The sequence below is a fragment of the Mesocricetus auratus genome, unplaced genomic scaffold, assembly GCF_017639785.1.
Source record: "Mesocricetus auratus isolate SY011 unplaced genomic scaffold, BCM_Maur_2.0 Super-Scaffold_100015, whole genome shotgun sequence".
Classification (NCBI taxonomy): Eukaryota; Metazoa; Chordata; class Mammalia; order Rodentia; family Cricetidae; genus Mesocricetus; species Mesocricetus auratus.
The window spans coordinates 45711755-45735471 of record NW_024429198.1 but is presented as its reverse complement, the minus strand read 5'-3'; the positions used below and the strand labels follow the sequence as shown (position 1 = coordinate 45735471).

The 23717-nt window shown below is 43.4% G+C and overlaps 1 protein-coding gene across 5 annotated transcripts in view; it reads left to right on the top strand.

The window, feature by feature from the left end:
- Nucleotides 1–682: 682 nt before the first annotated feature.
- Ss18 (SS18 subunit of BAF chromatin remodeling complex) overlaps nucleotides 683–23717 on the top strand; it is a 60403-nt gene continuing 37368 nt past the window's right edge. The window contains exons 1-3 of one of the 5 annotated variants that reach the window (XM_021234980.2): nucleotides 683–782; nucleotides 4595–4671; nucleotides 15966–16050. In XM_021234980.2, coding sequence (XP_021090639.1) covers nucleotides 4595–4671; nucleotides 15966–16050 — 162 coding nt within the window. In that variant the 5' untranslated portion in view covers nucleotides 683–782. Of the gene's footprint in view, nucleotides 783–1315; nucleotides 1470–1797; nucleotides 2110–4594; nucleotides 4672–15965; nucleotides 16051–23717 lie in introns of those variants that run through there. The other 4 variants (XM_005065362.4, XM_021234992.2, XM_005065363.4 and 1 more) reach the window with 4 other exon arrangements.

Here is a 23717-nt window from a genome sequence, read left to right as displayed (position 1 = left end):
CAAGTCTTCATCCATTGCTGGTGAGCCATCTTCAAAGCCTAATCTTCACTATTCAGATGTCTCTTGCTCTTTTTCACAATGGAGTTCTCTGAGGAACTATTTTTTTTAATGTACTTAACTTTTATTTTATGTGCATTGGATTGGTATCAGATGCCCTGGAACTGGAGTTACAGACAGTTGTGTACCGGGAATTGAACCCTGGCGCTAAGCCATCTCTCCAGTCCTTCCTGTAGATCTCTTTAAATATAACGGGGTTTCCACCTTCAATCAGAGGAACAGCCCTGTAGTTCTGTCCTTGTTTGCTAATTGTTTTTGTTGTCTTTTCTATAACAGCATACTATCCTTGAGAGATTCCTGTCCACCTGTTCATGTCTACCACCAGCATTTCCAAACAGCAGGGCAGATCCCAAAAATCGCTGGATGAATTAAACTGACCTGCGAAATTTATTTGAAATAACCATTAAAACCGCGTTTTTCCACTTTATTAACAATTTACGCACTATTTTTGGAGCATCACTGATTAGTAACACAGCATATTAACCTTCCTTTTGTGCGATTGGGAAGTCTAAGTTTGCAGAATTAATCCGTAGCAACGCGTTCCTTTATTAATTTGCAGCTGTTGGTTTTATTCCCCTCATACTGACTGGAAGCCTGGCAGCTTGGGCCTAATTAACAAGCACTAAGTATTTAACTGGAAAAGAGGGTGCCTTTTCACAGCTTCCTTTGAAGGGCCCTAAGTCAGATCAAGTGGATCCACAAGTGTGGGAAGGAACTATCCCTAGGTAAGCTGCGGGCCGGGTTCCTTTCAACTGTTCGGCGAGACTTGGCGAGCGTGCGAGCGACTCCGAGGTGCGCACGTGGAGCGCAGGGAGCCATTTAAACCAGCGAATCCGCGTTCTCGGTGCTGACCCGGCAGACGCTCCCGAGACCCGGCGGCCCGGGACACCCAGGACGGACGCTCTTCCCCAGAGGGTCGCGGGCGCAGTTGGGGGCAGTTTGGCGGGCGGGCCCCGCGTTTCCTGTGACAGCGCGGCCGGGCGGCTCCCTCCCGCCGCGGCGGGACCATTTCCTGAGCGTCCGGGCGGAGGCGGCCGGCGCGGCGCTACCATCGGCGCGCGGACGCGGGGGGGAGGCCCGGCAGCGTGCGGGGACAGACAGCCGGGCGGGCGCCGGCGGGGCGCGGGGCTCGAGCCGTACCGGCCTCGAGGAGCTTTCCAGACGCCTTGCCCGGAGCGGCAGCTCCGCGCACAGCCCGACTGTGTCGGCGGTGGGCGCGGGCCCGGAGCTTCCTCCCCCGCCGCGCGCGGTGAGGTGGACCTGCCCGGGAGGCGGGCGTCGGGCCCCCAGCTCCGCGGCCCCCGGAGCGTTCCGGACTCGCCGATCGCGGGCTCGGTGGCAACATGTCTGTGGCGTTCGCAGCCCCGAGGCAGCGGGGCAAGGGGGAGATCACGCCCGCCGCCATCCAGAAGGTGAGCTCGGAGAGGCGCCCGAGCGCGGGCCGAGGCTGGGTGGCGTGGGGCGGGGGAGCGGCCCGGCGGTGGTGGGGGCGGGCGCCGGGCAGCCAGCGGAGCCCTTTGGCGCCTGCTCTGCCCGCACAAAAGCGCCGGCAACCGCCGCCCGATTTCCCCGCGGGCCGGGTGGCCTCGCGCCGCGGGGTGCGTGCGTGCGCTCGGCGGGGCCGGGAGGGGAGCGGCCCGCGAGACTCCCGCGTCGCCCCGCCCCGCCCCGCCCCGCCGGGACCCCACTCGCGGAAGCGGGAGCCCAGAGTGCTGCGCCGCAAACTCCTCGGAGTTGAGGCCCTCCCTGGAGAACTTGGGAACCTTCCGCAGAGGCTCGGGGCGAGCGGGGATGGACCCAGTGGGCACGGGGGTTCGCGGAGCGGCACCGGCGATCCGTCACCCTCTGCCCGGGATAGATGCCTCTGAGCGCGCAGGGCAGGCGCTGGGGTTCCGGAGGGCGAGCCTGCTCCCCGCCGCCCGACCCTAAGGCCGTCTACACCGACGGGCGGGCCGTTCGCATTGAGTCAGGGTAGAAGCGCTGGGAGCTGCGTCCTCAGAGGAGAGTGCCACCCTAGTCGCCGCTCTGGGACTGCCAACTGGGGACACAAAGGTTCTTTATTATCCCCTGAGCCTGTGTCTAAGAGCAAGGCACTGTTCTCGTTCTCGGCGTGGTAGACTTTGAAAAGTCGCTTGTTAAGTTTAACAGTTTGCCTGGAGTATTCCCATCTTGTCCCCTGCCCTAGAGCAAGGTTGAGGAGAGAAAGTCAACTTGTACCAATCAGGACACCCGTGCAGACCCGTGGGTTAATGGCCATCGGGTTCTGTTTACTGTCAGGGTCTTTGTAGTGTGGCGTTTGACATTTGCCCAACTGTTGCTTTATTTTCTTTGAAGAAACCCGCCTGACAGTGCCTGGAAACGCAGTTGCTTTCTCTAGTGGTAGCCTGGTGAACAGCCTCCTTACACACGTGCGGGAAGAATGTTTCTGGAGGGATTGGCGCTTTCTTTTTGAACTCTTGAAAGTCTGTCGTTTTCCTTTTTCTCGGTAGAGTTTTTCCTTGTGTGTCTTATTAGTTATTTATCGAAGATGCTCGCTGGTTATTTTTCATTCTCAGATGAGAAGTGAAAAATGGATTAAAACTTTATATTTTATGTGTTTGTGTGTGTGTGTGCCATGTGCACCAGATTCCCTGGAACCGGAGTCGCATTGTGGGTGCTGGGAACCAAACCTCAGCAAGAGCATTTAGTGCTCTTGTCATCTTTCTGGGCCATCTCTCCAGTCCCTCAAAAGTGGATTCCAGCCTAAGTTTTGTTTGCAGTGTCAGACATGGGTATTAGATGGAGACAGATGGTTGGGGTGGTTTAATGTGTCATGCTTTCCCTTGGTTTGAGTCTTGAGTCTTGAACTGATGACACTCAGGAGGCAGAGGCAGATGGATCTCTGGATTTGAGGTCAGTCTGGCCTAGTTCCAGGACAGCCAGGGCTATACAGAGAAACCCTGTCTCAAAAAGGAAAAAAAAAATATTCTTGGTATCCAGTGATCATATTTAAGAAGCACACCTTAGAGAAGTGTTTGCCCTTAGTAATGGAAGATTATGATAAATGTACAGGAAATACCAGTTAATGGCAGTTGATCTTTGTTTGTAACTGAAAGTTACACTAAATGATGGAGATGGTGGTTTTGGTGTTGTCGCGAAATCATGATAGGTGGGTTCAGGGTCAGCAGTACCCTGATCTTAAAGCTCCTATGAACTTAGGTGGTGTGCTGGGGCAGCATGCTGGCACTAAACTCTTTTCTGTAGGTCTCTTTGTCAGGCACCATTGGCACAGATGAATTATTTAACCCTCAGAGCCAAGGTTGCACGGATTGTTACCATGATAAAATGATAAATTTATGTATCTTATGGTTTTCTTGTTTTGCTTTTCGAGACAGGTTTCTCTGTGTAACAGCTCTAGTTGTCCTGGAACTTGCTCTGTAGACCAGGCTGGCCTGAACTCACAGAGATCTGCCTGCCTCTGCCTCCTGAGCACTGGGATTAAAGGCCTGGTGTAGCTTACATTTTTTTTTTAAACTTTCTGATTTACCTTATTTTTTATTATAAATATAAACTCAGATTCTATAATAAATGTATAGAGAACATTATGTGTTGTTCTAGAGAATCACAAATTATACAGTTAGAAAAGAAGGTAGCCTGTTACTTCAAGTCCCTGGGCAGCAGTATTGATATGTGATTTTAGTCTGGGTAAGGACAGATTTTTTTTTTCTTCATACTACAAAGCATTAGAATGCTCCAAAACCAATTGAGACTCAACTTTCAGCTAGTGGAAACTGTAGTTGCAGATAGCATGGGTAATTAAATGTTTCTGTATTCAAAAACAAAAACATGGGGCCTGGAGGATGGCTCAGTGGGGGTCAAAGAGAGAACCAATGCCACAGCGTTGTCCTCCGATCTCACATGCACCTTGGCACTCAGTGTGAGCACCGGGGTGTGTGTGTGTGTGTGTGTGTGTGTGTGTGTGTGTGTGTGAGCGCATACTCACTAGTGCTAAATAAAATAAGTGAAAAGGGACAGGTTTCCCTTCTGGTTTCAAGAAGAAGAGTAATTGGAATAGGTATTAAACATAATTGATTAAATGTGATACTATTCCAAATATACAAGGTAAAGGTTTTTTTTTGTGTGTCACAAGTTATAATCTGTGTATTAACAGATGACCCCAGTAAGTTCCGTTTCCATGTAGATGTGACATTTCTAGAAAAATCCAAATTACAAAAATCAGTTGTTGTAGAATTATCTATAGGAGTCACATATAGCATATTTTAGAAGTGATTTGTACATTTTAACAGTAATGAAAAACTTTAGCTGAGTTAATTCAATCTCATGAGTTATTGCTATAAACTTTAAAATATTTTGTAGCAGCAGGTAGACAAATAAGCAGGAAGTAATCCTAAGGGGTGTTGTTTTCCATGTCCATTTGGATGATTTGCAATCTGTAATGATGGCTTTGAGGTGCTTCTGTGTGTTCATACATTTCTTAGTTTTTCATCTTACTTCATGCACTAGATTTACAGTAAGCTCTTTCTTGTTTTTATTTCAGATGCTGGATGAAAATAACCATCTTATTCAGTGTATAATGGACTATCAGAACAAGGGAAAGGCGTCCGAGTGCTCCCAGTAAGACCCAAAAGAAGCTCCTTATATCTGCATGTTGTTGTTTTACTTTTCTTTTGAACAGCAGTTTTAAATTTTATTTGTAAGAGTTGTGGTACTGTCACCTCAGTCAGTTTGAGAAAGTTTTCATCTCTCCAAAGAGAAACATGTCTATTGGCCATTATAGAGGATTTTTTTTGAGACAGGGTTTCTTTTTTAGCCCTGGCTGCCTTGGAACTCACTCTGTAGACCAGGCTGGCCTTGAACTCAGAGATCCACCTGCCTCTACCTCCTGAGTGCTGGGATTAAAGAAGTGTGCCACCATTTATTAGTATAGACTCGAACTATTGGGGACCTTTTATACAAATGGATTCCAACAATGTGTGGTCGGTTTTGGCTGACTTCTTTCCCCTGTACTTTTTGAAATAGGGTCTCATGAAGCCTAGCTGTCATCAACCTCCTGGTCCCTGTCTCTGCCTGTCTAGTGCTCTTTAAGGGGTGCCAAGCACCCAGCTGATTGACTTTTCACACAGCACAATGTTCTCAAGGTTGATGGATGCAGGCGCTTGCATTCCGTATAATGCCAGACGATGTTCCATTGTGCTCTGACATTTGGGTTGTTTCCAGTTCTCCGTTCATGATACTGCTTCTGAATGTATATATGGCTTTGTGTTAAATGATTCTTTTACAAAAGAAACGCTCTTTGTGGTGGGAAGTAGGTGTCTTTTTTTCTATTTCTTACCCTATATTTTACAATAATGAGTTTAAACTTGTACAGTGCCTCATCTATAGAATAATAAAATCTTAGGTTGGCAGTGGTGGCACATACCTTTAATCCCAGCACTCAGGAGGCAGAGGTAGGTGGATTTTTGAATTTGAGGCCAGCCTGGTCAACAACAAGTTACAGGACAGCCAGGACTACACAGAGAAACCCTGTTTCAAAACACAAAGAAAAAGATAAGCAAAATATACTTTAGGTAAATGGGCGTTTCTGAAGGCACCTATCAGACTCCATGTTTGGACTGAAATCAAAATCATGAATTGAAAACTTCAAATCAAGGAGCCAGTTGCCTTATATGTAGAACACCACAACCTGGAATGTCTCACTAGGTACCCTGACCTTCTAACAAAGAGGAGGGTCCCTGGTATCTGTCTCCATTGCAAAGCTCTTTTCAGACTTTCCACTCCCCTGCCTCTGGTTTTGCCACCCTGGCTTTTTTTTTTTTAATTTAGAGACAAGCTTGCCTCACATGTCAATCCCAGCTCCCCCTCCCTCCCCTCCTCCTCACTCCTCCAGTCCTCCCCAGCCCCCTACCCAATCCCCACTCCGTTCCCTAGGGAGGGTAAGGCCCTCCATGGGTGATCTCTAGAGTCTGTCATTTTGTTCAGGACAGGGCCTAGGCCCTCCCCCAGGAGTCCAGGCTGAGAGAGCATCCCTCAGTGTGGGATGGGAACCCAAAGTCTATTTGTATGCTAGGGATAAATACTAGTCTACTACCCAAGGCCCCAAAGATTGCCTAGGCCTCCTCACTAACACCCACATTTGGGGGTCTAGATCAGTCCCATGCTGGCCTCTCAGCCATCAGTCTGGGGTCCCCAAACTCCCCCTTGTTCAAGTCAGCTGTTTCTGGAGGTTAAACCAGCCCAGTCTTAACCTCTTTGCTCATCACTCCTCCCTCTGTGACTGGGTTCCTTGAGTTCAGTTCACTGTTTAGCTGTGCGAGTTTGTCTCTGCTTTCATCAGTCACTGGATGAAGGTTCTAGCATGGCATATAAGGAAGTAGTCAAACTCATTATCAGGGAGGGGCATTTAAGGTGGTCTCTCCACTATTGCTTAGTTTGCCAGTTGGTGTCATCCTTGTAGATCTCTGGAAATCTCACTAGTGCCAGATCTCTCCTCAAACCTATAATGACTCCCTCTATTATGGTATCTCTCATCCTGCTCTCCTCTATTCTTCCCCCGACTCAGCCTTCCCGCTCCCCATGTCCTCCTCTCCCCTCCTCCTCTCCCCCTTTCTTTTCCCGGCTCCCTGAAACAGTGCTCATTCTTCCCTTCTGTCACATAGCCTTCACTGTCACCACCTCCCACTTCATTGGAGTTCTTAGTGTTGATTTTTTTTTACAGTTTCTAGAATTCTGGCCCCAATATGCATCTCCCGTCTGAGATACACAGCTAGTGCCTCAGGCCTTCAATACAATCACGAGAGTAGTTCTGAACATACTCGAATAGATGCAAAGGATTTTAGGGATTTCCTCATTCACTTGACCTGCTATTGTCTCCAATTCCCCATAAACTGGAAAGTGATTTCAAAACATCCTATGCAATAATATATTGTGCAATTTGTAAAACATTCCTTGCAAGCTCTTTGGACTGTCTGAGCTTAAAGTTTTGTGTTGCGATTTTATAATTAGTATTTTGATGCTGATGTCCTACAAGGGCACTCCCTACACCTCACAGAAAACTATCACGAAGTATAAAGAAGTGGTATAAGAACGCCTCGGGAGATTCTGGATGCTGCACCTGGTTGCCTTGTCTCCCTTTCCCTTACTCTCCTCTCTCCCGTGGCCCAGCTCAGTCTGGTCATGTCCACTCTGAACTCTCCCAAATATCCTGCCACTACCTATGCTCTCCCTCTTATCTACAGTAAACTTTCTCCCCCACCATAAAAAAAGAAAGAGAAATCTTAATGTATGTACTGCATTTCGTTAATTCTCTAGACACTGATTGAGAGAGCAAAACTTTATGTCCTAGAGAATTGATTGTCACTTAAAAGGACCAAACCTTTATTTTAAAGTGATCCCTCTGAAGTAAATGATAGATCCTAGTAGACTCAGATGTGAATCTGGGCATGGCCAGGAATCCCAGCACCTTCCATGCTAAGGCAGGCAAGTTCTAGATTCCTGAGTCACACCTCAGGACCCTGTCTTAAAACAACAAAACTCCAAAATGGATCAAATGAAGATGTGATGTGGTAGAATTGTCTATTTTGTCAAGCATTCAGAGTGGCAGTGTCCCGCAGATATGTGGGAATACAAGCCGCGTTTTCTAGTAGATGCTGTAACGAAAAAGAAGTGACATGAGTGCTTTACTTCATTAATTGTTTATAAAACACTGTCATCTGGATATATACCTTACAGCAAGGCATCAAGAGAGTTCCATCCTGAGCTGTGTGTCATTTACTATGTCCAGTGACTGCCGCACTGTAGAACATAGTTCTAAGAATGTGTCACTCAGCCATATTTTGAGGCCCATCCTTCCCTTGAGGTCTCTTGAGCCTATTCTTGGGATTTGCTTTTGTCTTTGTTGGACTTGTGCCCTCCACTGATACGCTCTACCCCTGAATTCTAGGTCTCTCTTTCCCTCTGTTCAAATTATCTTAAAAATAAAAACCTCATGTTCAGTATTAGAAAAATTTGGTAGTTATCTTAATTCCCATGATCTTACTCCCTTCTCTTTGTATTTATGTCAGTGCACATATACATCGTGATAGTCTAGTGTTCATAGAGTTATGTTTGTCCCTTGTTGAGCAAGGATCGTTTAGGATCTTGTTTCTGCTTGGCAAGTGCTGTCCCTGCTGAGCGACTGTCTCTAGTCCTAGGCTGCAGTTCTTAAATGCATCACTACACTATGTCATGGACTGTGCCCCATTGACAAACTAACCTGCTGAAATTCTATACATCTGATTGGTAAAAACTACCAGTTTCAAAGCATTTCCTACGTAATGAAAAAGGCTCAATGATAGTAATAGAAATTACTGCATGTCCTTTACTGAGATTCTTCAGACAGTAACAGTGCTCTCTCTTTGTTTCATAGACATTTGAGAGTGAGTGCAGATACTTTTTTTTTTTTGAGACAGGGTTTCTTTTTTTTTTTTTTTTTTTTTTTTTTTTTTGGTTTTTCGAGACAGGGTTTTTCTGTGGCTTTGGAGGCTGTCCTGGAACTAGCTCTTGTAGACCAGGCTGGCCTTGAACTCACAGAGATCCGCCTGCCTCTGCCTCCCAAGTGCTGGGATTAAAGGCTTGCGCCACCAATGCCCGGCTCGATTCTCTTACTTTTAGGAAGCCAGTTTTCCTACATTGCTTGAGTGTAAATTATTGAAGTGACTGGCGCAGTACTGTCCCCTCCAGCATTTTCAGGTTTTGCCAGTTGTCCCATTAGTGTTCTTTTCAGATTCCAAAGTGGGTCATATTTTGTATTTAGTGGGCACATCTTGTGGTACACTTTATCTTTATCTTCAACTACTCCTCAGACTCAGTGTTGACGGTGTTGCTGTTGCAGAATGCAGTTATTGTGTGGGATGCTCCTCACTTAGGACCCATCTATGTTTCTGTGTACTGAAGTTGACACGGTGCCCTATGGCATTGGTTACCAATTGGAAAGTGATGTCCTCCTGACTGCATCCTAGTTGAGCAACAGCAGGTTGGTCAGAGCTGGTGGTAGCTTTGACCTGCTGCTGCTTTAAGCTGGTGCCTGCTGTTTTCTCCACGAGTTAATCTTTCCTCTTTGTCCTTCATATGCATAACACTAGGCAGACACACATGTCCCTGTTCTCATTATACTTCACCGTACCGATTTTAGTGTCCACTAATGCTTTAACTCTCGTGGTTGTCAAATGATGAGCAGATCCACCACTCTTGATTTGGAATTGTGCTGTGAGGAAGTCATCTTTCACCCCTTTCCTGTATTCATTATTCCGGGTCTTTATATTTAGATGGATTTGTACATTCCTACTGTGTTCTCTACCTCATGCGCTGCTCGGATGCTTTTGTTTTCTTTCTTGGGTTGAGCTAGCTTTGACTACTGGGAGTTTTTCTGTCTGGCTTCTTGACATCTTTTCCCTCCCTTCCTTCCCTCCCCTCCTTCCTTTCCTCCCTCCTTCCTTCCAACAGAGTTTCTATGCGTAACCCTGGCTGTCTGGGAACTCACTCTGTAGACCAGGCTGACTTCGAATTCACTGAGATCCTGCTTATCTCTGCCTCCTGAGTGCTGGGATTAAAGGCGTGAGCTACCACCCAGCCTCTAATTTTATTTTTAAAGATTTTATTTATTTATTTCATATACAGTGTTTGTATGCCTGAATACCAGAAGAGGGCATCAGATCCTATTATAGATGGTTGTGAACTACCATGTGGTTGCTGGGACTTGAACTCAGGACCTCTGAAAGAGCAGCCATTGTGCTTAACCTCTGAGTCATCTCTCCAGCCCTTACTCTAATTTTTGAGCATTCTATTTTCCTGTACCTTGAAACGTTTTAGTTTTATCTTGTATTTCTTCTTGTACAAATCTGGAATCATCCATTGCTTTTTTTTTTTTTTTTTTTTTTTTTTTGGTTTTTACGAGACAGGGTTTCTCTGTATTGTTTTGAAGGCTGTCGGACCAGCCCGGCCTCGAACTCACAGAGATCCGCCTGCCTCTGCCTCCGGAATGCTGGGATTAAAGGCGTGCGCCAACAACGCCCGGCCATCCATTTCTTTAACACCAGATTGGCAGTTGTTTTATTTCTTTACATATAGGCTGAAGTGTAGAAACCAAACTTATCAGATTGTCTTCTTTCCTAATGACTTTTGCATTTTGTGTGACCATTTCCATTTATGTATTTTGTTTCTTCAATAGATTTTGCCTATATATATATTTGAAATTTTATTTTTAAAAAATAGTGGATCTATTTCTGTGGTTTTGCTGTGGATAGTCTTCAGTTGTGAGATCACCCCTGAAGCTAGGCATGGAGGCACTACTGGAGTGGGTTTTTTACCTAAGGCTTTTAAGAACATGGTGGAGCTGAAGGATTTTATGGTTTAGGACAGGTTTCCTTTTCGTGTATGGCCAGTGTTGTGGGTAGCGAGATGTTCCCAGCTGAATCCAGCTTTTTCAAGGCTGAGTCAATAGTTGGTACTGTTTTGTCTGTATTCACAGCTTTGTCATGTGTGTTTTGTCATCATGCACCTCTGGCTCTGTGCATGGAGATGGACATTGCAGAACTTTTTCTCCTCCATCTGATGTAACTGGGGCTTAGATTGATTTACGGTAGAAAGCTACATTTTACACTTTCTCATGAATTTTACAACTCCCACCTTTAATTAGAGGGGCTTTGCTATTTCATGTGGGGCTACCCTGAATTCTACGGTTTGGAATTTTATGTTTTTCAAGTTCATGTATTCTCTCACAGTTTCATACCTGTAATAAGTACTCTGGTGATATTCCCCCGTATGCTCTCTTACCTCTGTCTATCAAGCCGTTCTTCCTGGCAAGTCCCCTGCTTTCATGTCTTTGTGTGTGTGTGTGTGTGTGTGTGTGTGTGTGTGTGTGTGCGCGTGTGTGTGCATGTGTGTGCATGTTCCTTCCGTTTCAAACTCAGAGGCGCTTGATCAACAGGTCTGAGCTGCCAGCCCTGCTTTGATGGGTTTACCTTCCTTTTGACTGTTCTTTTGGTGTTCATTCTTTCTCAAGTTGTCAGTGCAGTTTATGAATAAAGAAAAAAATCTGCTCTCAATACTGACAAATGTTCCTGTATCCTCATGGTGGAAGTGAAAAGAAAATGTAGAGAAACATTAGTAAGTGTCAACTCTCTGGGAATTGATAGTCCCACTTTGATTAAATGCTTCCTTTGAAAACAGCTTCTTAGATGAAAAATATCTGTCCTCCACTGTGGGTGAGAGACTCTCTGAGGCCACTCTTTCTAGGACTGTGGCCAGGTGGCTGTGCTGGGAGAACCTCAGCTGGAAGGTGCTGAGTCCTGGTTCTCAGTGGTACAGCATGGGGAAGCTTCCCTCGATGGAGTAAATAACCCCAGCCTGCTCTCACACGCAGTCCTAAGTAATGCAGTGGGTCCCCAACCCCACTGTGAAAAAACCAGGAACTTGAAAAGTCACACACAAAAGAACACAGAAGGCTGAGGCAGGAGAATTGCCATCAGTTCAAGGCCACCCTAGATCATATGAGACTCTGTTAAATAAAAGTAAACCAAGCAAACCCTTACTGTATTCTAACAATTGACAGTGTAAGCCTTGTAAAAATATGAGATAATGAATGTATTTAAAACAAGACAGTGAACCCATCCTTACCAGACAGAATCTCAGTGGTGATTGTTCCCGTATGTGGCTGGCTGTGGCTGTCGCCATCAGAAGATACAAGCTACCTGTGTTGTTCCGTGTTATTCTCTATGTCAGTGGTCTGAAGCCGGTGGGAATAGGCTCATGTTCCTTACATGTGTTATCACATGTTTGAGACTTAGTGCTTCCTTCTATGTGGTGTGCATGCTTTCTAAATTGGTCCAGATCTTACTTTAATCAGCAGCCTCTTTTTGGTATTTTAGCATGGATACAACTATTTCAGGGTTTTTTTTTTTCTTTTTGGTTTTACGAGACAGGGTTTCTCTGTATTGTTTTGGAGACTGTCGGTCCAGCCAGGCCTCAAACTCACAGCAATCCATCTGCCTCTGCCTCCGGAGTGCTGGGATTAAAGGCATGTGCCACTACCGCCCGGCTATTTCAGTTTTATATACTTTAGCGCCAAAAATATTTGTCATCATTTAATGAAATTTTAGTTTAACTTACTGTTTACCAAGGTAGCTTATTCTGTAAACTGTAGCACCATCCAATAAGTATTAAAGCTATTTTTAAATTAAATCTAAGATTTTCAGATTATTATTACTATTTTTTTTTTTCTTTTTGAGGCAGGGTTTCTCTGTGTAGCCTTGGCTGTAGAACAGGCTGGCCTCAAACTCATAGAGGTCCACCTGCCTCTGTCTCCCAAGTTCTGGGATTAAAGGTGTAAGCTACTACTTCCTGGTTCATATTAATTTTTAGTAATAAACTAAGAGTGGCTGTTTTGCCTTGTGCAAGGTAGTGTGTTGTAACTTTTAGTGGAGTCTTTCGAAGCTGAGCTCTTTTAGTATTTGTATGTGTCTGTCAGAACTTGTTAGGACTGAGCAGTCATCAAGTGGAAGATTTTGATGGATCTTGTAACTTTGGCTAGCTCTCACCAGTTACCATTGTCACGTATAAGTTGTTGAATATGGCTGGGCAGTGGTGGCACACTCAGGAGACTCACTCTGTAAGTTTGAGGCCAGCCTGATCTATAGAGCAAGTTCCAGGACAGACTCCAAAGCTGCAGAGAAATCCTGTTTCCAAAAACCCCAAAACAAAACAAAAAGATGCTGAATGTGTTTGGTAATGTCCCATTAGCTTATATATTCAGCTTTCTTGTATTAGCAAGGTATGGTTACATTTAAAGATAGGAACAGCAATAAAAGGCGCTGCTGGCCAGTTTTGTCATCGTGTAAACATCACAGAGCGCGTTGCACAGGCTGAAGTGGCTTGGCAGGGTATTGTGGGAGCACCGGGTGACCTACTCCACTGCTGACTGAGTGTAGACCAGCGCAGACTTACAAGGAATGGTATTTATAGACTAGAAAGTGAAAGGTCTCAGGAAAATGTACTTTCATTCTGTAGTCTGAGCTGACTTCAGATTCTGTGGGGTTTTTTTTGTTGTTGTTGTTTTAATTCCATTTTAGGTCACTTACATATAAACTCAGAAGAGATGTAGAAAAAATATAAGTAAGCAAGTATTTGTTAATCATTTTTTGATACTTGTTTGGTCTTAAAGTAAGCTCTTTGATGAATATTACTTATTTTTCTTACTGCAGTTTTACTCCAGAGTTCCCATTACCCTGGTTGATTGGTATCTGCCAATAGTCTCAACACTCTGGAGATTGTGGCGAGCAGGTTACTAATCCAGACAGACCTCTGTCCCAAAATAGGAAACGATTGCTGAGTTGGAACCTAGTCTGATCTGTGTAGTCAGTCCTGGGACCAGCCTGGTCTATAAAATGGAGACCCTGTCTCCATAAAAGCAAAACAACAGAAAGAACTTGCTTTAGCACCCTCTTCCTATGTTAGGGAAAGGATTTGCAGGCAGTAGGGTGCATTGGAATGGGTGCTGTGATTGATGTTAGTGTCCTTGGGGTGCTACTATGGGCTATCCTGTTTGGGGATATTGATATTGAAGTATCATGTTTGCAGCTGACTGTTAAATGGTTATGGCGAAAAGTATGTGTGCATAGACACGAGACAATGATAGGACAGAGGCTATAAAGTACTGTTTGGAAATCTGGAAGAGAGATGTAAAAAGGTGTGTATGTTTCTGTGTGTGTGTGTGTGTGTGTGTGTGTGTGTCCCGCCCATTCCTGAAACTTCTGAAAATTGAAAATCGTTTCAACTTAATTAAAAATTAGATTTGATGTGGAGAGCAGGTAGATAAATATCTTGAAATTTTAGCTGAGCTGTGTTGTCTGTATAGACACTTAAAGCTACAAGGGGCTTTAAAGGTCTGCTCTAACTCCTATTACACAATCAAATTAATTGTGGGACACTGAGTGTCCTTCCAAGGCTGGCTAGGGATAATCAGCATAATAACCAAGCTTTGTTATGGTCTTGTGTAGGCAAAGTCTTCTTCAGGTTGGGCATTTTTATTTGCAGTGGTATAGTTGGTGTCCTTAGAAAGCTCACAGTTGATGATCATACCAACATACTAAAACTCAGAAAAAAACGGAGGATTTCAAGATGTAGTCTTTGAATTAAAAGTGGCTGCTTGGGCCTGCCAGCTTGCTCAGCAAATGAAGAAAAGTGTTTGCCATCGCCAAGCCTGGCTTTATTTACTCTGACCCCGCCCCCCCCCCCCCCGCCCACATGGTGGAAGGAGAAGCAACTCTGGTTGCAACTCAAGACCCCCATACTGCTCCCACCATCATGAATAAAAATGAAAACACATTTTGTGAGGGCTGGGCATGGTGGTGTACTCTAATCCCAGCACTCAGAAGGTACAGGCAGAATTGAAGCAGATCTCTAAGTTAGGCCAACCTGCTCTGTAGACTACAGAATGGGTTCCAGGACAGCCAGGGCTACACAGAGAAACCCTGTCTCAAAAAAGAAAAGGAGGTTCTTTGATTATTTTTGTCTAGGGTAAGATAGTGTTATGTTCTGTGTAAGATTTGTATAAAATTATGAAACGGTCCCAAGCACTGTTTGCTGTCAGTATTGTTTGAAGAATTTCAAAAACTTAATTAATCGTAATAATTACTTATTGGTCTTTGTTTATCCAGGGACCCTTGTAAAATATGGCTCCTGTCAGTTAGATGTATGTGAGGAATGGAGCTAGTTCAGGCTTCTTAGTAGAGGCTTGTCATTAGGAAGAATCAAGCCTTTCCTCTTATAGGAACGTGAAGATCGGTGGTTTATAACAGGGTTAGGGAGGTATTTCAGTTTGAACCTGAATTAGAACACCTCATTTATTTGAATAAAATTCTTTTGACAAATGCATTTTAAATTTATAGCTAGCATCTATAATAAATGATTTTGGCTTTTGAGACCTGGTCTTGCTCTATTCTAGCCTGTGTTTCCATGCTGGGTCACCGGCCTGTGCCACCATGCCTGGTCTCTGGAAAATGAAATCTTAAAACAGTGGTACATTTTGCTGTAGGTTTTAAATTTGTATGTATGGGGCTTGCTCTATTCATGTACTGAGACCAGACAGTGATTATATTACTGCCAGTTTTTGGTTTAATATGAGTTAACTTTAATTATCAAGTGACTCTAACTAATTATTAAGCAGTATCTCCAAGAGCCATTTTCTAGTTATATTTAACCATATAGCCCAAGTGTTAAAATTTGCGTTATTGTTTTAAAGTGAATTGTCAGTGCTTTTCATGTGCTATCATTTTGTGCACGTCTGCTCTTGGGAGGCAAAGGCAGGTGGATCTGTGTGAGCTTGAGGCCTGTCTGGTCTACATAGTAGTTCCGCCAGCCAGGGCTACATAGTGAGACCTTGTCTCCCAACAACCAACCACAGCAAAAGCAGAAGGAAGGTGGGGTGGGGTGGGGTTGGTAAGCATATTTCATTGAACTTCTTTTAGTTCCTCTAAAATCTAAAATACTGTATGTCTGATGCTGGACGTCAGTTATTCTCTTTAGTCTTGGACTCATGTAACTCAGAAGTCTGTAAGCCATGATTCCTCAGAGGTCAGGATAGAGTAAGAGCTGCTACTTCATAGTACTGGTGTACATATTAAGTGAGATAGGTGTCTGTAGACCATAACTAGATCATCTCTAGCTCATGGCGAGATTACTTTGTGCTCACCATTACCTTAATGTATTATGTGTCATTTGGAATTGTTTTGCAGAGGAAATAGGAAAGGTTGAAGTGCTACTGCTGTTCAGGTAACACATCTTTCATTAAGCTCTAAAAATAATTATAATGCTGCTTGTATTTCACAGATAGGAAGATTTTTTTTCTAATATTGGTATTTGTTTTATTTTAATAGGTATCAGCAGATGTTGCATACGAACCTGGTATACCTTGCTACAATAGCAGATTCTAATCAGAATATGCAGTCCCTCCTGCCAGCAGTAAGTGCCTGAACCCTTCAGTGTGTGAAGTCAATGATGTAATTTGTTTCAGTGATTTTGAATTTTGTCTTGTAAGCCCTGAATACCCTTGAGAACATGAGCCTATTCTATACTCTCTAAATACCTTAATGTTTTCACTCATCTTATTTGAATATTTGAATTAATTCACATAAAACACTCCCTTCCCTGGGAAGTTGTGTCCAGTCACCTGTCCACCTACCTACTTAGTTTTATTTTTAATTACTAAGAAAGTTGCTAATGGAGCTGGGGTATTTCACATCATTTTAGTATTAGGCACCTGTATATGAATCTTTAGCTATCAGGACTGCTATTCTTCACAGCAAAGTAAACTAGTTTCTCAACATCTTAGAATGTCCAATTGCTTTTCAATTTTCATCACTTTACTCAACAAACCTTTATTTGATTACCTCATGTCCAGACAAAATCATAATAGTTTTTAATATCTCCATTTATGTGTTGGGGACACTGAGCTACATGTTATGTTCTGAATTCTGTCTCCCAGTTTTATGACATGTCCCTGTATCTCAGTGGCACAAAGTGATAATTGGATGGCCTCAGAGCTGGGTTTGATGTTACTCTGGGTACTGTGGAGTTCCTCTTGATTGTGTCAGGAAGATATGGTTATCTTTTTTTTTTTTTTTCAAGACAGGGCTCCTCTGTAGCTTTGGAGGCTGTCTTGGAACTCACTTTGTAGACCAGGCTGGCCTCGAACTTACAGAGATCCGCCTGCCTCTGCCTCCCGAGTGCTGGGATTAAAGGCGTGCGCCACCAATGCCCGCCTGATATGGTTATCTTTTATGGCCAAGAAATAGAATTAGTTGTTTTCAAGGCGTTTTCGTTCACTTCCTCTTCATTTATTTGGGGATTAGTACTCAGAGACCAATTTGAATTCTTGGAAAATCCCTTACTACAAGATTTTCATGATTATTGAGCATTTTTAGTAGACAGAACCAGAAAAAATGGTTTTAAGAATTTGAGATATGTGGTATTTCTATTCCCATATATTATTTTAGTTATTTTATTTTATTGTGACAAGGTCTCACTGTGTAGCCCTGACTGGCCCATAATTTGCTATGTAGACAAGGCTGGTCTTAAACTCACAGAGATCCACCTGCCTCTGCTCCCCAAGGTGTGCGCCAACATGCTCACCCTCAGAAACTGTTTTTGCCTAAGTTAGATTTTGTCAATATGTCTTCTTCATGTACGAGTTTGTAGTCAATTGCTTTATAGTGAATTGTGTAAGAACATAAGAGTATCCCGACAGTAAGATCCTTGACCTTAAATTACATCCTGCTGGGGATATTTAGTATGTTTAATTTTGAATGCAAAGCAGTTTGTATGACTGTTTATATTCATTACCCTTGAGTTGATTTCTGCCTTCAGTGGGAGGAATTGGCCTGCTTCTGTTTGCGTCAGAACAGCTAGTTCTTCGTTTTAGCATCTTTGGAAATGATTTTTTTAAAATCTGGTTTCTCTGACCACCTGTATCATTTATCAAGTGTTGGTGTGTGTATGATCTGTGTTGGACCTCTGTTGTATTGGTTTTTCTAAATAAATTCCATGATCTTGTCATAGCTGATAATACAGCTGTTCCTCCTCCTCTCCTCCTCAAGAGTGCCCTGGCTGCAATTAGCCCTTCAGATGTCCTGTTGGGATTTTCATTATTACCTGGACTTTAAGTCACCTTGGGAAGAATTGACACCTTACAGAATTGAGTCTTGCAAATCAAGGTGTTTATACGAATCCCTTTAGTGTCTGAGTTAAGTTTCTGGCTTTCTCTCCTGAAGTACGTAATGCTAGGCACTTCATTCGGGGTGATCGAGTGCGCGCCACAGCACTCATGACGATCAGAGGACAGTTCTTGGTGATGGAGTTGAGGTCCCGGGCTTATGCTGCCGCCTGAGCACCTCTGTCTGTCTGTCCGTCTGCCTTGGTTTCACAGCTTTGCTCTAACTGCATCTGCCATCTGCATGGAGACGCAGTGGATCTTGAATCTTAGCCTCTTGGGCGTTGCCTTTAATTGCTGGTGTTTTGCTTTCTGTATGCACAGTTCTGTCATTTGTGAAAGGGAAGTCTGTCTGTTCCCTGCCAGTCCTGACACAGAAGTCTGTGGGAAAGCAGGGAGGCTGCATCCTTGTTTGGTTCCTGAACTTAGAGGGAGAGTTTAACTGCTTGAGCATTAGGTATGATGTTTGTTCTAGTATTCTGTAGATAGCTTTTATCAAAATAAGTATTTCTGCTTTGGTTTCTGGTGTGTTAATTAAGAGTTCCTATGTAGTGAGGCGAGCTTTAACTTTTCCTTTTAATCTGTCAGTGTGGTAGATTACACTGGGACATTCACCAGTGAATCCTGCTTATAGTTAACTTTCTTGTGTATAACTCACCTGATCATGGCCTTTCGGCTTTTCTGTTTTTTTTGTTTTGTTTTGTTTTTTGTTTTTCAAGACAGGGTTTCTCTGCATAACATCTTCCAGGCAGCCGGGCTGGTCCTAGAGTCCTCTTTGCAACATATGTTGTCTCTCTAGTCAGAGAGGGACTCAGCTTTTATTGCCTACGCTGGCAGGGAGGGGCCTGTGAATGTGCTCAGTTTCAGGGACTTCCTGAGTGTATTTTCAGTTGTTTGGCTCCATTCTTACTAAGAGCTTCCCTGCGGGATGGCATGTTTCAATCTAGGATGAGTGCCAACATACACATGCACACATGCAGGTAAAACACTCAGACACACACTGAATAAGAAAAATAATGTAATCCTTCATGAGAAACTGCTCTGGTAAATTTGAGCACAGAAATTAATTTTGGTGCTGTAAATCTCTAACTTAGAATATCATCTGTTGCTAAATTATAAATGCTTTTCTTTGCATTTGTTTTTAAAATTCACATTTTTCCTTATAGTTCAATTAGTATAGGAAATTTGCCCATATATTATCACATCTAATTTTTTTTCTTTGTTTTTCTTTTTCGTGACAGGGTTTCTCTGTGTTGTTTGGAGCCTGTCCTGGCACTCTCTCTGTAGACCAGGCTGGCCTTAAACTCACAGAGCTCACCTGCCTCTGCCTCCCGAGTGCTGGGATTAAAGGCATGCACCACCAACACAAGGTTAACATCTAATTATTATAGCTAGTAATGCATCTAATGTATTAATTTGCTATTACATGTTTAAAAATAGGAAAAAATCAGATTCATTTACCTGGACTCAACACTCCATATTCTGTTTTACTCTGCTATTTTGTATGTTTCATTATTTCAAAATAGTATTTTGCCTGATATCCATCAAAGATGAAAATAAAGTGGTATGTCCTTCTCTGTAGCCACAAGGGAGCTGGGCTGACGTGAGGTGAGGGAGCTGGGCTCACAAAGGAGGTAGGGTTTTGGGAAGAATAGAAATGAGTGTATCATTAATAGAATCAACAGAGGGGGTAAGCCTGTAAGAAAAAGGACACTTGAGTGTAATTAAAAACCATCCAGACACCTGGCGTGGGTGTGGGAGGCAGAGGCAGCTGGATCTCAGAGTTCAAGGCTGACCTAGTCTACACTGTGAGCTCCAGAACAGCCGGGGTTACATAGAAAGACTTCAAAAAACATAAACAAATGAGATATCACCCAGAAGGTAAACAGTTGCTTTGGATGTGATGTAGGAGGGAGAATGAATTTGGGAAGGCCGTGGTAACAGGACAATAGCTCCTGATACACTGGTACTGTGGTGCCTACCTGTAATCCCAGCACTTGGGAGATGCAGACGGGAGAAGCGATAGTTTAAGGCCAGCCTGCGCTACATGAAGCCCTGTCCGTCTCTGTCTTCGTCTGTCTCTGTTTCTCTCTGTGGTTGTTTCTCTCATTGTGCATTTCTCTGACACACACACACACACACACACACACACACACACACACACACACACAGCGTACGGTTAAATGATTTAAAAATTTTTGAGAGATCAACTTAATTCAACATAAGTTTCAAGTTTTTACTAGTTTTTATGGGGAAAATAGTTTTTGTTGCACTAGTTCATTTTAAATCGATAAAATCAAGAGTTTTAACATTGGAAAAAGCTTTTGGATATCCAATTGTCTAATATTTTCAACTTTGGTCACATCTCAGAATAATGCACAAGAGGAAATTACTTACTACTCCAAGTTACTAAGTTGTCTTTAAAGGCCTGGGGTTATTCTGAGGGCAGTAAGGGTCGAGAACTTTGTATTTCCATTCTGCTTAAGTGATGCATACGATGATATTGTGGTATAAGAAACTTCAGAAAAATGCAGCTCATACTCTGGCCATGTCAACTTCACTTGATGTGGTAAATTATGAATCATCTACATAGTCTGAGAAAGAATACTATGTAATGTTATGATGATGATTAAATATAGACCCCTAGTGTTTAGCATCTAGGAGGACAGTTGGTAGATGTTGATGGAATGTCAGTGATGAAGGTGAAGACAGTGTACAGCCAGAGCCTTCCTGAGACAAGGCATTGGGTCCAGAAGAGTTTGGAGTAGGATGGCCAGGGTGCAGTGACTCAGTGCAGGGTTGGGGAAGAATCTTTGCAACGGATACTCATTTACTAAGACTAGGTACACAAAAACCATTTTTGACCAACAAGACTGTGGGATACTCATTTACTAAGACTAGGTACACAAAAACCCATTTTGACCAAGAAGACTGTCAACTGCTGGCAGTTATTATCTTGCTTTTCATTTGATTCATTTTGGATACTAAGTTTCAAATAGTACAACAAAAAGTTCAGTAGTACTTTAACCAATTATATGTCTTAAATTTTAACTTCATTAAAGGTAGTTGTAACTGTAAATGATTTGTATACAAAGAATGAAAGATTGGTCTATGAATAAAAATTGAGTTAGAGTACATAGTCTTACATTTTAGATAATACCTTCATTTTCTAACCTGTAATTTTTGGGTGATGTTACATTTAAGATCCTGAAAAGCCTGTAGGTTATAATTGCTGGCTTTCCTTTTTTCCGAAAGCTTTAACAAGATTGATTTTTATTTTTTAAGTTCAACGAGTGTTCTGACAGCATCATTTAAAGCTCTCTATTACTAAATTTAACATAACTATTATAAGTACATCAAGTAAAGTGAAAGAACTCAGGGTGTTGCTGGAGAGTATTCTGAAGATTGCAGTGTGTGTATATGTGGGTCTGTGTGTGCGCGTCTGTGTGTGTGTATTTGTGTGTGTGTCTATATGTCTGTATTTGTATGTATGTCTATATGTCTGTGTGTGTATCTGTGTGTGTCTATATGTCTGTGTGTGTATTTGTGTGTCTCTATGTGTGTCTATATGTCTGTGTGTATTTGTGTGTCTGTGTATCTATATGTCTGTGTGTGTGTGTCTGAGTGTATTTGTGTGTGTGTGTGTGTATCACATCTCTTGTTCTGCTCTTTTCCATCTGCATTCTGCTGCTGAGGTGGCACCTCCACTGCCTTCTGCTAGCTTTTGTGCACTGCATGTGGGTACATGCACAGGTGCATATGTGGTGGGCAAGATCACCTTGGGCATCAGTTCCCTCTGGGGACTCTCCTGTCTATTGCCCACCTCCCCATGGGACAGCTGGGATTTTAGATGGCCATGATGCATCCAGATTTCATGCGTGTTCTGGGACTTCGTGCTTGAATGGCAAACACTTTAAAGGTTCTTGGCCTTGCCTTGCTGTTTAATTTGATATTAAAATGAAAGGCTTCCATTTTTCTCTGAAGTTAAGGAACAAAGTCTGAAGTATGAGAGTTAAGTCATGGCGTCTGTTAGACAAAATACTATTTTTCCTGATGTGTTTGTTCTTTGATTCCCTGATTTCTCTTTCTTTTAAAAATATGTGTATGTATGGATTTGTGCATGTGTGAGTCCAGGTGCCCACGGAGTCCACTGAGAGTGTCAGACTGCCTGGACCTAGAGTTGGATCTTTGTACACATTTTTAGCATGAGTGTGCATGTGTGAGTCCAGGTGCCCATGGAGTCCACTGAGAGTGTCAGACTGCCTGGACCTAGAGTGAGAGATCTTTGTACAGATTCCTAACATGAGTGTGAGAACTGAACTTGGGCCCTCTGTGAGAATGGTGCACAGGTTTTTTTTCTTTCTTTGTTTTTTTTGAGACAGGGTTTCTCTGTATTACTTTTGGAGTCTGTCCTGGAACTTGCTCTGTAGACCAGGCTGGCCTCGAACTCACAGAGATCTGCCTGCCTCTGCCTCCTGAGTGCTGGGATTAACGGCGTGTGCCACCAGCGCCCGGCATGGTGCACAGTCTTAGCACTGAGCCATCTCTGCCACTCTCTGTTCTCATCTTCTAACTGCTCGTGCACGTACCTTCCTGAGCATTTTCCAGTGCATGTGGCTCCTCAGGGAGTGTCGCTGCAGGGATAACCGGCACACTTGTTTATTGTAGAATTTACTTACAAGAGAAAATGGGCAACCCAGATGAGTCAAGTAGCTTTCCGCTACCGAACTGGAAGCCGAAAAGAGTGTGCAGCTCTGCTGCAGTCTTTTATAAGAACCTCTGTACATGCTTCTAGCCACGCCCCAAAGTGGGTGTGGTTAGTGGTGTGGTGAACTGCCCTATCATTACCACATCTGTATGCGCCTCTAGTGCGCCACATGGTTAATGGTGGAGCCCTAAGTCTCCTCCTGCAATTCCCCTCTTAGTCTAAAGAAGGTATTTAAACTTAAAACAAAACTAATGTGTCAATGAACAAAATGTCTCAAACATCTATCCCATCTAAACCTAAGCTTCTCTGAAAGAAATACCCAAGTCTGAACACCTCCTTCCAATCCCAACCTTAAAATAATTGAAAACTAACACTAACAGATGTAAACTATCCCACAATATCAATAGTAGGGAGAGGGGTCGTGGAATTCTCAAAACTACTTCCTGCTGAGATGGGACGATGACAGTCTCCTGGGGACCTGTGAGAAGAAAATGTTAGTGTAATAAAATCTTCAGTAGATTAGACAGTCTCTGTTTGGCAGGAGGTGCTTGATTGAAGTTCCTGACTGGAGTTCTAGTGTTGATTGAAGCTCTCGTCTGAAGCTCTGGCCAGATTGTAGAAGGTGTGCTGTATCAGTTCCCTGGTCTGGAGATGTGTCGAGTGATGTAGCTGCAAGCCGGTTTCAGGATGGTGCTTGTCAGGTGGAGTCGATGATGTGTTTTTTTGGCTGTTGGCTGTCTCTGCTCCATTCAGGTTGATTTGGCTGGTTTCTTGGTCCTTCTAGGTTGCTTGTGTTGTCTCAAGGCCTGCATCTTAACAAGTTTCCCTCCAATATGATGGTTTTAACCGGGGGACCTGCTATACAACAGTGAGATAGAAAGAAAAGAAACCTCCACAGCCCATTTTCTATTGCCAGGAAGGACAAGCGTGCTAGACTCCTGCTTTCTTCCTCCCGCAGCCTGATTTCCACGCCTCCTTTAGATGTGCAGTGGGAACATCAGATGGAAGAGACAGGAGCAGCCCTGTAGAGGAGGCATCTTTGAAGGGGCTTTTAGATTCCTTACAAACTAAAGCATCAGTATTTGTCTGCTCTTCTGTTCAAGCATTTCTGTTTTATTTTGTTTTTTTAGCATAAAAAAGAAAACACCATAGAAAGATTGATTTGATTCCTTCAAAACTGTAAACAAAAATTTACATGCCTTAAATGCTTAT